Here is a 16,565-nt window from a genome sequence, read left to right on the forward strand (position 1 = left end):
AAGCGATCGAAAATAATAAACATTTCCCTGCAGCACATAGAGAATAAAAGGTCTGTCGATATTACAGTAAACAGTTATTTTTGATTACCTTAATCAGGTTTTGATCATCATAGTCAAACTGAACAGAAATCAAATTAAGAGTATGCTGATTTTAGTTGCATTATTGAAGTGCAGTATACAGACATGTAAACACTTTAATCAAGCTAATACCATTGCTAGGATTTTCGCCGCATTTTGCACCAGAATAGATTATACACACAGAGCTGTTTGACACTATACTCTGCACCTACCGAGTCAGTGAAGGACCACAAACACCTGCATCGCGAAACTCAGTTTTTTTTTTCCCTATATGGTGTGCGGTATCAAATTCCATTAAAACAACAATCTTCCAGCAGCTCATACTTGCATCGAATATCTTGTTTGTCACGTAGTCATGCATGAAATGTTCTAGAAGGAAAGTGAAAGTGCCAAACTGCAGTTAAAGTCGACAAATTTAAAATTATACACCCAAAATTACATGAAATTCCAGATGAAAACATGGATACCACAAGCAATGACATTAATTGATCTATGTGCTATAACATGTAAAACGGGATCATGAAAGGAACATTCAAAAAGCAACTCACGTAAACACCTTAATCATATTATCTTATTCAGATTAAGACAAATATTTCAATTACTGATATCCAAGTAAACATAATCATTGATTGATAACATATTTAATGTGACTTCAGGAAAAAAAAAAAAAAAAAACATCCTTTGTCTATATTCTCCACTGGCATAAAAATCAAACAAAAATAGTTATCAGTCAGCAGATTCTACTGATAGACCTACCAATCTCTGTGTAAATCAAAAAACCAAATAAATAAATAAATAAATAAATAATTTAACCCCTTTTACAAAACACCCCAATTTATATATATATATATATATATGTATATATATATATATATATATATATATATATATATATATATATATATATATATATATATATATATATATATATATATTATTTTTTTTTTCAAGACACTTCTTTACAGCTTAAAGTGACATTTAAAGGCTTAACAAGGTTAATTAGGTTAACTAGGCAGGTAAGGGTAATTAGGCAAGTTATTGTATTATGATGGTTTGTTCCGTAGGCTAATCGAAAAAAATATATAGCTTAAAAGGGCTAATAATTTTAACATTTAAACTTAAAATGCTTTTTATTATTATTTTTTTACAAACTGCTTTTATTCTAGTCGAAATAAAACAAATGAGACTTTCCACAGAAGAAAAAATTTTATCAGACAAACTGTAAAAATGTCCTTGCTTTGTTAAACATAATTTGGGAAATAGTTAAAAAAGAAAAGAAAATCAAAGGGGGGATAAGAATTCATAAGACCTGAACTGTATATAAAATGACTATATAAAAAATGACTATTGAAATATAATTTTAACCCCTTCTCAAAACAGTGAGTAACATACATAAATGGCATTTAACATTTTGGCTTTAATCTTTAACCACTACTTAGAAATGTATTTCTTTTAAAAAAAAAGTTTAAATCAAAAGTTTCTATAAAATAAAATCTATAAAATAAACTTTTTTCAACCAATCTACAATTCAGCTAATTTGAATACACTGAACAATGACGGTAGTCCAAACGAAAGAATACGGATTTAAATCCATCAAGTATGACATTATTAGTCAAAACAGTCAACGTCAGCCGTATAAAGAAATCCACTAAAACACTTAGCCATATGTGCTTGATCTGAGGCAGAGGAGCTTTTATGCTAGTGAGGGAAATAATGGTTGTCTTGGGACAGTAAATGACGTCCAGAAGGCAAGGTTCTACATCCCCCATGATACTCACTGAGAAGAGCTGAAAACACGCATTACCTAAGGCTAATATATCATTTCAGCAATGATATCGCAATTCGTGTGTTTACAATAGTCACATCGCAGGACATGTAATGTTGAGTTGGGATTATAGTTGATCAGCACTACAGTTGAGAATGCATGACATTTGTCATTGTAAAGTATGACCATAACAGAGTGAAACGGTATCATTTGCATGTGCTTTAAAGGCATTTCAAGAGAATTTAAAGCATTTAAGCACAAAAAGTACATTTGTAACTTTAACGAGGAATAATTTTACTGAATTATTAATACAATGAAAACTATAAAGAGTTGTTATATATTCTATTATTAACTTTCTGTATGAATACTGTTCAACTCTAGGGAAAACCATAAAGCACTGTTTATTTTACTTTTTTTTTTTTTGCTCCATTGAATAATTTTTGCTTGTAAATAATTTATTATACATGATTCACACCCTTACAAAATCTCCCCAATCAATCAAAATAAATGATGGCTTTCCAAACAGAGCTATTCAAGCCATCTGGTGAAACTGTATTCAAATTGCAACATATATCACAGAAAAACAAAATGTCAGATTTATCCAATATCGTGCAGCCCTAACATAACCAATTGAAAATCACTGTAGTTGCAGCAAACAGTTATTTTAGGTTTTTATTTTTGATTTAAATGGAAAATGAATAGACACATTGTTATGAAAAATAAAGATAGGTATTTGAATACATTGTCAGAGCCATTGCAAACTATGCTCAGAAGTTATATAGTTCTAAAATGTTGTTAGTTCTTTGTTTTTGGTATTAGTAGCGAACTTCAGTGTTTAGTTTTTATTTGGAGTCATCGAAAATAGAAAGTCACAAAAGATTTGGTGAATCTGATGTGAAGTTCTTTTAATTTGTCCATTACAACACTGCTTTTGATCATCGTTGCATTGCAAATCATTCTGGGCCTCAGGTTCATGACACAATTCAGCGTAATTAGATAGCTCTTTGGATCAGAACTAATCCTCTTAAACTGTTCAATGGTATCTTGACCAGTGTTATTTCTAAGCCAAGTCCATAAGTCTGTAAGCCAAAGTCATTTCCTTCTGTATTGCAAACATTACAAAAAGCGAGTCGAGCAGTCACGAAAGACTGAAAGATAATGTGTGTCAGACAGAATCACAGTGCACAGACTCAGTGAGTTGTTTGATGGATATTCTTTCAGACCCTCATTACGTGAAGGCCATTTCACATGAGGTCAGGTGTATTGCTGGGCTTCAGAGCTGCTTAATTGTATTAAGGGATGAAAAACACTTGAAGACTTAGTCTACTGTAGTATTGCTAAAGTTGGTAACAGTAGACGGTCGGTGATAAATAGTACAACATATTGCAAAAAATTGGTAACTAAAACACAGCTTTCTCTTCTTTTTAGAGCATAATTTGTCTATTTCTGTTTAATGGAGGAAATGTACACAAAAAAAACTGGTCACTATAAATAAAAGTACAGACATTTCTATATGTACAGTAAACTACATTTTTTTTACATTGTTAATACACTGACACTACATCATACATTTGTCACAGTCGGGTGAGGTAAAAAAGGGAGCGAGGACCCAATTGCAGACAAATAAGGATTTATTATAAAATACAAATAAAAAACAAAAAGGCAAAACAAACAACCCGAGGGGGAAAAACACTAAAAAAAACAAATAAACAAACAAACCTGACTGGGCAGGCAAGGCAAGGCAGGACTGGACACAGCAGGATAGGAAAAGATTGACGACGAACTGGCACAGGACAGAAAACATGAGGGGATTATAAAGCAGAAGTAAAATGAAACAAACAGGTGAACATGACAAACTAATAATGAGTTAACAAGGAGGGTGGGACTAGACAATAGACGGGAGAGCGCATGACACAGAGAGACAACACAAGCCATGCGCTCACATAAAACGAGACGAGAACACGCAGCCAATGAGAACTCATTAACTGCGTGTTCATGACAACACAAGCAACAATGAAGCACACAACAAAAGCAAGTGACCACAATGTAAACAGCGAGCCACGTGCTTTGACAAGAGATGCAAGACACGACATAGATAAACACCTTACCGTGCGCTCACACATAAGCAACGCGCATGCTTCATCTCAGCACCAACCAAAACTGAAACCAACTAGACGGAGGAGCCGAGAATAAAGCAGCACGATGCTGACAGAACAAACACAAACACTATTACAAGAGCGCGCGCGTCGGAGGCACGCAGAGCCCGCGCGGCCGCATCAAGCGGGAGCGCACACGCTCTGCGCACACCCACGAAGGCGCGCGCACACACGGAGACACACACAATGACAGAAACAAGTGCTCGACCCAAGAAAACTCGAGCCGAGCACAACAGGACAGGACTAGACATGAGTAGTGTCCAGACTCTGCCACCAAAACAAGAATTTACATGACCAGAGTGGCAGATCCCTGACAATATTTGTAATACACAGACAAAAACCCCAAAAGCAGGTGTTAACGAGACAGCCAAAGCTCATCTCAAACAACAATTCCATGGACAAAGAAACACAGTAATATGTAGAAGGCACTCAGTGTCATTCACACAACCAATAAACACCATCATGGTGACACACAAGACATTAAAGTAATGCGATAAACATTATGAAATATTAAACTCTAATGATGAGAAAAAAAACTAGAAAGGTTTGTTTGTGATTGTGGAGCTGTGCATCAATGGATTTGCTCTTCATAGTTTGGACTTCAGCATTGAAATTTAAACCACTGAATTGGACTAAACTGAACCCTGAAAACTGGACTGATACAGTTTTAATTTACTAGAACTTCTACAATCTACATTGTAAAAGCGCTATAGAAATAAAGATGAATTAAATTTAATTGAACTATTAGCAAGAACTGCATCATAAAATAAAGTGTGACTAAAAATTGGTCCGTCAGGTCAACTGATGCAATTACACAACAGGTATTCAATTCATTGAATTACCAAATTATTTGTAATCACTGCTAGTGATAATAATTTTTAGTCTGAATAATAATTTAGAAACATCATGTTTTGTCTGTAGAATGGCAATTGACACATTACTTAGATGTAATTTTATGTTGGTCTTCATCAATGGCTATAAAAATGTATCAAACGTTTCAGAACACAGTACACCTTCATTCATGAACTGCTCTCCTGACCTCGATTACGTTTTCATAACACTTACGCATGTTGAACAAAGACGTAAACTATTGAAGAACCACTGCGTCACAGTGATCTAGGTCATTAAATACAAAAGGTTGTTTGCTATTACAGTTCAAACTCATCTTAGGGAGGTTGGGGTGTAGTAGCCCATCCATAAAACTGGAATAAAGCAGCCTGTACAAAAAGAGCTGAGTCAGTTAGTTATCAAAGCAGCCTTTCCTCGCAAGACAAACACCCTCAGAGGAAGGTCACTTGGCCCCAAGTTTATGGGCAGAACAGCTTGTGCGTAGGCACTTTCTCCACCACACAAAATCAACACTTTGTTTTCACAATGTCTATGTGGTGTGAATTTAAAGCCTTCATATTTTGTTTTTCCTTCTAACAAGGGTTGGTCTTCATTTCATGCATCTGAGTGTGTATGTGAAATTGCAATAACCAATAGAAAAGCTTCAGTGACACTCTGACACAAACAAGGATGCATACATTTTATTCACCAGAGGATAGACTGACTTCACTGTGTAAAGACTGTGGGCCAATGTGAACTCCCCTTTGTGTTTGTAAAAACACTACTAATGAAAACAGGACTCGTGCTATTTTTCAGACCAATTAAGAAAAAACATAGAAAAATATAACAAATGTTAATTCTAGAAGACACCTGAAATAAAATTTTATAAAATGGCAAAGCACCTCTTTTTCTAAAAAGCCTAAAACATCAGGAGATTGTTAAGAACTTGTTTGCTTTCTCACAGTCTATCAAAGTTTGCAGAAGCATCAGATTGTACATTTGACATTCAACTATCTCAGTCTGCCTACAATAAATCTGAAAAACACACATAGAAGTGGGCAGGTTATCCACAGGAATGACCGTCAACCACTGCTCTTCACCACAGGAATGTTCATCTGAGAACTAGACAAAACTGAAAAGGTTTAAGAGGATGAAGTAAGAGGACAGTTTTAGATGAAAATAGCTGGATCCTTCTTTAGGCTCCAGAATATAGTTTTAATATAGTTATAATATTATATGATATTATACATACATACATACATACATACATACATACATACATACATATATATATATATATATACACACACACACACACACACACACACACACACACACACACACACACACACACACACACACACACACACACACACACACACACACACACACACACACACACACACACACACACACAGTTGAAGTGAGAATATTAGCCCCCCTGGATTATTAGCCCCCCTGTTTACTTTTTTCCCAATTTCTGTTTAACAGAGAGACAGAACAGAGAGAACACATTTCTAAACATAATAGATTTAATAACTCATTTCTTAAACTGATTTATTTAATCTTTGCCAAGATGACAGTAAATAATATTTTATTAGATGTTTTTCGAGACACTACTATACAGCTTAAAGTGACATTTAAAGGGTTAACTGGGTTAATCAGGTTAACTAGGCAGGTTAATTAGGCAAGTTATTGTATAATGATGGTTTGTTCTGTACAATCAGGAAAAAATTGCTTAAAGGGGCTAATCATTTTGTCCCTAAAATGTTTTTTTTTTTTTAACTTAAAAACTGCTTTTATTTTAGCCAGAATAAAACAAATAAAACAAATATTTCTCCAGAAAAAAAAATATTATCAGACATACCGTGGAAAAAAAAAAAAAAAAAAAATATATATATATATATATATATATATATATATATATATATATATATATATATATATATATTAACAATCCTGTACTGTTTGAAAATATCAGAATTATCACTATTTTTAGCAATAATTAACTAAATTGATTAGTAATGGTAAAACATTTGTACGGCTAATGTAATTAGATTTTAAGTTTGCAATGACTTTTGAAATTTTTATATAAAAATAATTTATAGATTATTTAAATTGTAATAAAAACTCACAATATAAACATTTTACTTTTAACTAATTATAATTAACTTATACTTAATATTCTTAATTAATACATTTTGTTGATATTTAAAGTCTATTTTTATTAATTTAAAGAAAAATTTGATGTATTTTTAATTTGTTAAATCACCACATTAATAAATCAATGACCATGTTAATTTAATTTATTAACAAATTCAAATTACTACACAAACATACCTTTTTTAATAAAGACATTATCTGCAAATGTTTTTCAAAATATCACTTTTATTTCTTATTTTAATAGGCAAAAATACACTTTGTGTTAAATAATAGATTTTTCTTTTGTTAAAAAAACAATAGAATATTAGTAAAATACATTTTTTGTAAATTTTACTATACATATCATAATCTCAATTTTTGATTAATAATTAGTTCAGAAAAATATAAAGGCAATTTTCTCAGTATTTAGATTTTCATTGAACTTTTAGATTCCAGATTTTCAAATAATAAAATTTTTAGATAAATGCATCTCACCACCATATAAAAGTTTACAATAGATTCAGCTTTCAGGAGATACATAAATCTCAATTTAAATAAAAAATGACATGTATGATTTGTTTTGTGCTCCAGGGTCAAATACTAATATATTGCTGATGCTTATGATAATGCTAATTATAATAGAAAAGTAATAGGCAGGCTTAAAAAATTTAATATTAATAGATAAAAAAAAGCAAAATATTCCTCATTGCCCAAGTCCATGAAATGAAACTTACTTTGCTTACTCCTTTATGAAAACTGTTGCAAAAAATGTACTTTACAGCTTTAGTGGTGTGTGAATTCTCTAAATGTTGGAGAAAGTAAAGAGTGACAAGCGAGGGCATTGCTTCACATTGATCACATGCTGCTATTTTGTCTTTTTGAATATATTTATGTACATTTACAGTATATCCACAAATGTATAAATATATATTACAACAGATTTATGTATACAAATTGCTTCACTAAAGCCTCTATGTGACTTTTCAATGATAAAGTGCAGGGGATGAACTTACAGTATGTCTTCAGCAGGTTCGACCATCAAATTATACAACTACACTGTTAGTTGTACATACTGTGTGCTACAGAACAGCTTTTTTTCTCTCTGTCTGTTAGAACCTCTGTTTTCTAGGTCATGATGATCCGCCAATTGTGAAACAATGCTATATAGGAGAAATGAAGAGCTTAATAACGAGCCCTGACTCGTTACATAATGCATCATCGTTAGATTGAGTGACCAGCGTTGCATCAATTGACAGCAAACCAGAGGCTGGCAGACTCCAAGATAATCCTGGATTTCACTCAACAAGCTGAAGCATGTGTGATATACGTGTAGTTTCTACAAAAATTAAATGGACATGCAATTCATTAAATAAAGCCATCTGAACATTTTTCATTATGGAATTACTGATACTCTTTGTTAACATGATTAAATCCTATTTGTTCCATTAATGTTGCTTTAAATTAGTGTTTTATTTTACAGTGCTCTTTCACATGGGCATACTGTATACCCCCAAAAAATCCCTGAACTTAACTATAACCTACCTTATTTTATCCAGTAATTTCTTAGGTAAGTACACTGCAAGTAAACATTATGTACTATAAAATAATGAGCAACCAAACATTATTTATCATACATGATAAAACTGAAATTACCAGACAAGTTAATTATGAGATCATGAGTCATAATTATGACATTAAAAGTTAAAATAAAACATTTGTGACTTTATCCTTAATCTCAGAATTATTGATATCTCTGACACTAGTTTTCTTAGGTAATTTATCTATAAATGATAAATGATAAATTATTGAATTTACTTTGCCTGTTATAAAAGTGTTGTTTTATATCTATTAATTTTAGGATGGATTTTCAGCTTTGCTTTCAAGCAACTTCATATGGTGTACCAGGACCAGGCATCCAGTGTTCTTGAATTTGTTTAAAGGCAAAAAAAAAAAAAAAAAAAAAACCAACAACACACAAATTAAAATCTGAATATGCTAACACTACTAATCTGTTGTATAATTGCAGATGTATATACACTGAACAGCTTGAACCTTCATTTTTCTAATTTTGATTGTAATGTAATAATGCACACCTTTTGTAAAGCTGCTTTGGAACAATACTTATTTGTGAAAATTAACTATAAAAATAAACTAAAAGGTATTTATTATGATCTCTTCATTCACTTAGTGAATTATGAGATCATGAGAATCATAATTATGACATTAATAATCAAATTTATTAATTTCTCATTTTTCATTTTGTACATCATAATCATGACCTTCTTCTTTAACATTTTTTTCTAATATAGTAGAAATGAGCCTCTACATTGGTCAAATAGATTTAAAGTGCTTACCAAAATGAAACACATTCACATAAACAAATATGACTCATAATAACATGAGAAATACAAAACCAAGATAATAAGAGTGCTGTTTAAGATAAACAGGCCAATAAAACAGTTTTATATTAATGCAATGTTGTCAGAAAATGATGTCTTCTCTTTGAAGATTCCCTTTTTTCAGTGGGTGCAAGTAGGCATAAAAGCTTTTCCTGTTGCCATAGCAATGCAGTCGGCTGCATGGCATCAAATAAATGCATTTGACGTTAGATAGTGGTGACCTAGAAAAACCAACTCAATATGAGGACCCACGGGACATCAAAACCAATAACTCATGGAAAAAAATAAATAAATAAACATTTACACATACAACAACCACTGGGAAAAACAAACACATGTGAATACTTTTTTGAAAATACTTGGCATATTAAAAAAGTATAATAAAATGATTATAGACATAGATGTGCAACAATTCAAATAGTGTTTTAACTAAAAAGAGTTCAGATGCAAAATCCTCTGAAGTGCTGTTTGAAAATTTCTTCTAAAATGACGCTTTTCTTAACCTCCTACATTTACGTTCAGTTATTATTTTACTTTAAAGACATTGAAAAGAACCTATTATTTCCCATAAAAAATTACTGAACATATACAGCTCTGGTTTCCCCCACAGGTCCAAAAGACATCTGCTACATGTGAAATGGGTAAGCTAAATTGTCCGTGGTCTACCTGGGTTGCAGCTGGAAGGGCATCTGCTGCATAAAACATTTGCTGGATAAGTTGGTGGTTCATTCCTCTGCGGTGGCCCCTGATTAATAAAGGGACTGAGCCGAAAAGAAAATGAACGAATAAATGAACATACACAAAAGCCTGAGAAAAATGCTCATTTTAGAAAAAAATTTCAAACACCACTTGAAGCATCTGAAATTTTCATACATTCCACGCATACTTTTGATAAACATTTAATGAAAATCAAGAGGTTCACATCTAATAACATTATAAAACTGACACATCTTTTAGAGCCGTTAAGACCATTTCCAACTACCCTTTCATCTAGTGAACCGTCTATTGTAGAGTTGTGTCAGATCATTATGCTGCTGGTCACTACTGTATTATTCAAATGGTGTGCAGATGTATTCTAAATATAGAGCTTGTCCTGAACTGCTCCAGAGGATCAGACACCCCCCTCAAAACACTGATTAAAATTCCAGAGCTCCTGTCGAGCTGCCTGGCCACTTTTCATGGGACACCAACCAAATGGACAACCTCAGGCAGCAAGTCAATCGTCAGTCAAACATTTTTGGTACTCTAATGCAACTCGAATTGTCCATCGCTTCACTTGCTAAGATCACTATGCATGTGATTCTCTCAACTTTAGAGTTGCACTTGGATTTAGAGGTTCCTTTTTGGAACTAAAGGGAAAAGGCTATACTGGTGCATCAGCAGACATTGCAGAAAGAGTCCCAGAGCTGCTGAATTTTTGGTAGAGCTCAGTCAATGAACAATTTATTAAAAGATCACAGCTAAAATGCTGCTTAACTAGTTGTCATTCAGTTAAAATATTTAAATCCTCACATCAATTAACCATGAAGAACAAAACCAATGGCGATCAGTCTTAAGACATGTTTTTCATTTTTTTTATACAAACCCCAGATAATGTGTTACAGCAGTAAAGGTGGATGAGGGATCTGAATAATGTAGGTTTGCAGAGAACAAAAGCACTGCAAAAAATCAATTTGGCTTTGGCACATTGTAATTGCATTAATCCTTAAAGCTCATCTCATTGGAGTTAAGCCTTCTGCACTGATCTCATGTGTCGACTGACTCTGGTGCACAGTCCCATTGTTCGACACGCATACGTTAGCATAATATTAGGCCTTGATCCTCCTGTGTGTCTTTGGGCAAGTTGGATTCTCCCAGGTTTCATTAGGCAGAGAAAGCATGCCTGATGCCCAAAACTTCACAGAATACAATGTGATCTCCAGCTGTGAGTATCCGCAGGACTGAAAGAGAGTTGCTTCAAAGAACAACTTTCAGTGCGCTGCATGGCCTTACACACCTTAGCCTAAATCAGATGTATTAATAATTTAAAAAAGGAAAAACCATGATATGAATAATAGCTATTAAATTGTGCTATGTTTAAAATTATTGATTCATCTATAAAAGAGTTGACTCAGAGTGGTTCAAATGACACTTTTGATGTGTTTGATGCTTTGTCAGTGCTTGACAGGAATTTCCAGCCTGATCTCACCAGGAAACGTAAGTATTTTACGTTTTGTCAGTTTAGTGGCAAATTCGTACTAATTCGAACTCGTACGAAAATGTACGATTTTAAAATAGAGGCGTGGCACCCAACTCCACCCCTAACCCCAACCGTCATTGGGTGATGAGCAAATTGAACTAAATTGTATTAATTAGATTGTACGAATTCGTACGAACTAGCCACTAAATCAAAAAGTTACACAAGGCATTTCACAAGTGTAAGTAACTTAAGTGTGATTAAAAAGGTTGCCTCCTTCTTTTCTCTAGCTTGCAAATTATGTATTTAATTGAGTTTTGATACTTTTAACTGCTTGTATTGTATCTGGTTAACTCTTTATATTCTCATATCACGTCTAAAACCACATTGAAAATGCAATGTGTGCCGTTTTGTTTACGGATTTAAAATCATTTGTGTGAATCAATGTACAGTCGTTTGTCGTTGCTATGGCCACCGTCAGCTGTGGGCTGACATCCTGTGTGCGGCGGTCAAGTTTCAAAATAGTTCAGCTTTTGCCGCTGTGTGGATTAATATTAAATGAGTGTCATTGTTATTACATATGGTTAAGAAAAGAGCAATATGCTGGTGTTTAACTGCATTGCTTTAATGCACTCCCGCATTAGGCTCACACATACACTCTGCACTCTGACTACTTCGATACTGTTGATAAGCCGTGGTGGGCATTTTTATGTGGGCATTTCTTTCATTTCACGATAAACGCAGTCGACCCATCACAACAGAATGGGTCATTCACACACTAAGGAGGGGTTTGGGAACAAATGAATCGCTGAACAAATAGGAGTCGTTTGTATAATTAGGTTCAAATAAGTGTATATTTTAAGAAAATGAAAGTGTTTTGATGACCTTACATGCATATCAGATTGTTGTTGGACCTTTTTTAATGCATAATACGGGCTCTTTAAAAAGCAGTGTTTATAATATGACTCATATTGAGCATGAATTCACCTCTGGATCTTTATTTGCATCCAATACTGCTTCAGGCCATCATTGTCACAAACAAATGGAAGATCATCATAACATATCATGGGGCAAGGAAGTGGTGACATGACAAACCGTTATGACAAATTGATTATTTGTGATGAATGAATGTAATGAAAGTCTGTTTCCCCATGCACTTGGCACCACAAGTAACTGAATAAGTCATTTGCTTCTTGGCAAGCTTTGCATTCCTCATCCCAATTCTGTACTGGCTTGGTGTATAGTTAAGCTGTCAAGAATTGCCAGTAATAAATGAAAAATTTCATCATTATATGGAATATCAGCACTGGCTGACTATGAATAAAGATAAACTAGTAACCTGTCAAGAGCAGAACAGACTAATGCGTCAGAGGTCTAATTTAAACCTGATATTAAGATGGTGTTTTGGTCAGTGTAATCATGTGAATGATGTTAAATACAGATGTAAGAAAGAAATGAAAACTTCTTAGCTTGTCCACTTTTAGCCACTTTCTACTGTAGGTCATCAAACATTTATTAAAGGTGCAGTATAAAGGATTGAGGGTGTCACGGTGGCTCAGTGGTTAGCACTGTCACCTCACAGCAAGAAGGTCACTGGTTCAAGTCTCGGTTAAGCCAGTTGACATAGCTATGGGAGATTTTGCATGCTCTCCCAGGGTTTGCATGGGGTTTTCCTCCAAGTGCTCTGATTTCGCCCACAAGTCCAAAGACATGCGCAATATGTGAATTGGGTAAGCCAATTTGTCAATAGTGTATGTGTGTGAATGTGAATGTGTATGGGTGTTTCCCAGGACTTGGATGCAACTGGAAGGGCATCCTCTGTATAAAACATATGCTGTACAAGTTGGCAGATCATTCTGCAGTAGCAAACCCTGAGAAATAAAGGGTCTAAGCCAAAGGGAAATGAAATGGAATGAAATATAAAGAATAGACAGATTACCTAGTGGTTGAAACAGGTATTGCAGAACATTTTTAAATTATTGGAGGGATATTTTTTTTCACTCAGACCCACCTCAGATGACTCGTTTTGCCAAATTGATGACACAAACAGGAGTGAGTGTACCTTACAATTGATCCTTACACTGTAAGCTCCTTAGCCAATATTGACAGTTGTAATATTTGCTAATTGAATGAACCACCTCATGTGGATTTTTTGGAATTCTGAATCTGCAGCTTATTTCAGAGGCTGCATTTTGGGCCACACTTACATACATTAAGGGAGCCTTTAAAGCTTAAATGAAATGTGCTGTATTTTCCACCAAGGCAATGCAGGATGCCAAAATTTTATTGGATAAACTGGCATGGGCGGAGTTACTCAGATCAAAACAAATACAGACATTCCAACGAGGAACGCAATTTATATTAATATTATGGCATTTATGCTTTAGAACTATCAAAAACAAACATATAGCACCATTAAATTAGATTGTTTTTACAGTATAAATGTTCATGTGATTAATTGCTTTCCAAAAACAAAACTACTCTCTGCCTACTGACTCAACAAGATCATTATGGGATGTTTCAGAGAAACCACACTAAATCAAAATATTAATGCTTTGCTGCATTACATCAAAAGACACAGATTATGATAGAAACTGCAGTTAACATCCACAACATTTTCATTCACTTGCATTCCCACTAACAAGTCAATGTAACTTGGTTTCTTTAACAGCACCCACTGTTCATGGACAAATATATATGCATCACATAAAAAGCTCCAACAAAAGTGACACTGAGCGTGACAAAATATGATGAAAGTTTCAATGAAAGGGGAGACCACAGCAGATGTAAAACAGTGTGTGTCTCGGATGAACTCTTCCGATCACATCAAGGAAAATGCCTTTTAATAAGTGAAGAACGGGCCAAAACCACATATTGTATTGTATTCATTACACATTTTTTTTTTCTCCAAACAGTAAAATAGTTAGAATAAATAAACTGTGTTTGCTTACTGCATTGTGGTCCCCAAGTGGTTTTTCAATAAGTGTCCCAAATATGGTGGGCTGCAAAAGAAAGTAGAAAATCAACCAGTTAAAAATCTCAAAAAAGTTGACGTGCAGGTCATAAGCAAAGTCTAGCATGAAGATTTCCTTTTAAAGTAAAGGAGGGTGTATAAACATCACATGATAGTGGTTATGATTACAGATAGTTCACAGATCAAAGAAAAAAAAACTATCAAACCAGATTAGAAGCTGATACAAAAGCACTGGACAAAACTTAGTAGCAGCAAGCTCACTGACCATTCTGCACTCAGACCTTGTTACATACTATAGCATTAGGAAAGATCTGAAGCTAGAACCTGATGAAAATTCACAGTGAAGGTTAAAACAGGGCCAGTGGTCCACTCAAAATGAAAACACAAATTGTTTGTAATGCAAAAAAGAAAGAAAAAAATCACGCAGAGGAAAAAGTTTAAGAATACTACACACTGTCTACACTGGACACAAGAATTATGAATTAACACAATGTAATTAGATCTTGATGGATGAGTGATAATCTTAAAAATTGTGCTTCTGTTTGGAGAATTAATCTTAAATGTAAGAGATGTAAATCTGGGTGAACCATTGTAAAACTGTCCACAACTGGTAATTTAGTCACTGTACTTTTTTTAAACCACCATAATTTTTGATTATTTAAACTACTCAAAGTATTCAGATAACACTCCAGATCCCAGATATTATTAATCACCAAATGGAGTGACCACGAGCTCCTTTAGAGGGCACTTTATCCTGCACCATTGCTACTCACAAACTCCATTTCCCACAATACATTTTAATGATTACAGCTCAACGCTTGACTGAAGGCGTGTCTGAAGTTGGGGCTTATGCGATCGTCATAGCAGCATCAGCCAATGAAATTCAGTCAGCAATAGGCCACTGTCTAGCTGGTGTATTTGCATACAGCGATCTGATTGGCTGATGCTTCCGTCGATGCTTGAAAATTTGAGCTAGTCCCAACTTCTGCAGTGAGCATAGATATATACACTAGATATCGCATAGGGACCCTGAGCATGCGTCAATAGCGCCGCCACATTGGTACAGTGCTCCCAAGACAAATGTCATTCAACCGCACTAGTCAATACAGTGTTATTACGTGTTAATATGTGGCACTTTAGCGCTGTCTACGGGTGTAGTAACAAGCAAAAAAGAAAACAAAGCACAAAGGCAGAACATTTCATAGGTAATATTAAGTTTTTTTCTGTTTTTGTATGTTCTGAACTTTTGTGCTAATCAGGTAACGTTATTGATGATAATAGTCACTTACTGCATTCACCATACGGCAAAGCAGCTCCATCTCCATCTCACTAAACACTCGGCTTATGCTAGTTTTGTTGAATAAAATCAGCAAACAATGCAAAAGAAATATGACAACCAGATGCTGCGCTGCCAGAAACTTGTATTATTGTTGGCTAACGTTAGTGAAAGAGTCGTTCGGGGGATTCATTCACAAACGAATCGCTCCCTCCATCAGTATGAGAAGTGAAAGCAGGAGAGGAGCTGTGTTTCACGACATGATTAGATCAAATTTAAAAGGGAGGGTGAATAGTACATTTCTGTACACACAAACTAAGCTTTTTGTCAGGAATGCCCATGCGGTCACTGATCCATCAATGTAGAAAAGTGATGTAAAATTATAATTTTCGTAATTAGAAAAAAAAAAATCACATACAAAACTCCCGATCATAGATATATGTGTATATGTGTATATCTCTGGCTTTGGATGGCCACAGTCCTCCACTGTACCTTGGTCCCGCATTCATTTTAAAGGAGCACTACCCTGTAGCAAGATGGCGGCGCTATTGACGCATTCCGTCCAATAGACAACAATAGGTCAGCCGACATCTAATGTATATATCTATGTGCAGTGAGCAATGCCTCTAAAGCAGTGCCGACAGATCCACAATGCAGTTCGGCAATGCCTGACGTCACCCATTCAAAGTGAATGGGAAGCGTTGACGCTGACGCCCCGTGTGAATGTGGATACTAAAGCTACAAGCCACTTAAAGTATTGTTACTGAAAAG

General features: G+C 34.5%; 1 protein-coding gene across 2 annotated transcripts in view; it reads right to left on the bottom strand.

Moving 5' to 3' along the window:
• rasgef1ba (RasGEF domain family, member 1Ba) overlaps positions 1 to 16,565 on the bottom strand; it is a 104,142-nt gene that overhangs the window by 57,881 nt on the left and 29,696 nt on the right. The window contains 1 exon segment of one of the 2 annotated variants that reach the window (NM_001431104.1): positions 14,496 to 14,546. Coding sequence (NP_001418033.1) covers positions 14,496 to 14,546 — 51 coding nt within the window. 2 annotated transcript variants of the gene reach the window in all.

Source organism: Danio rerio, chromosome 5 (genome assembly GCF_049306965.1).
Source record: "Danio rerio strain Tuebingen ecotype United States chromosome 5, GRCz12tu, whole genome shotgun sequence".
Classification (NCBI taxonomy): Eukaryota; Metazoa; Chordata; class Actinopteri; order Cypriniformes; family Danionidae; genus Danio; species Danio rerio.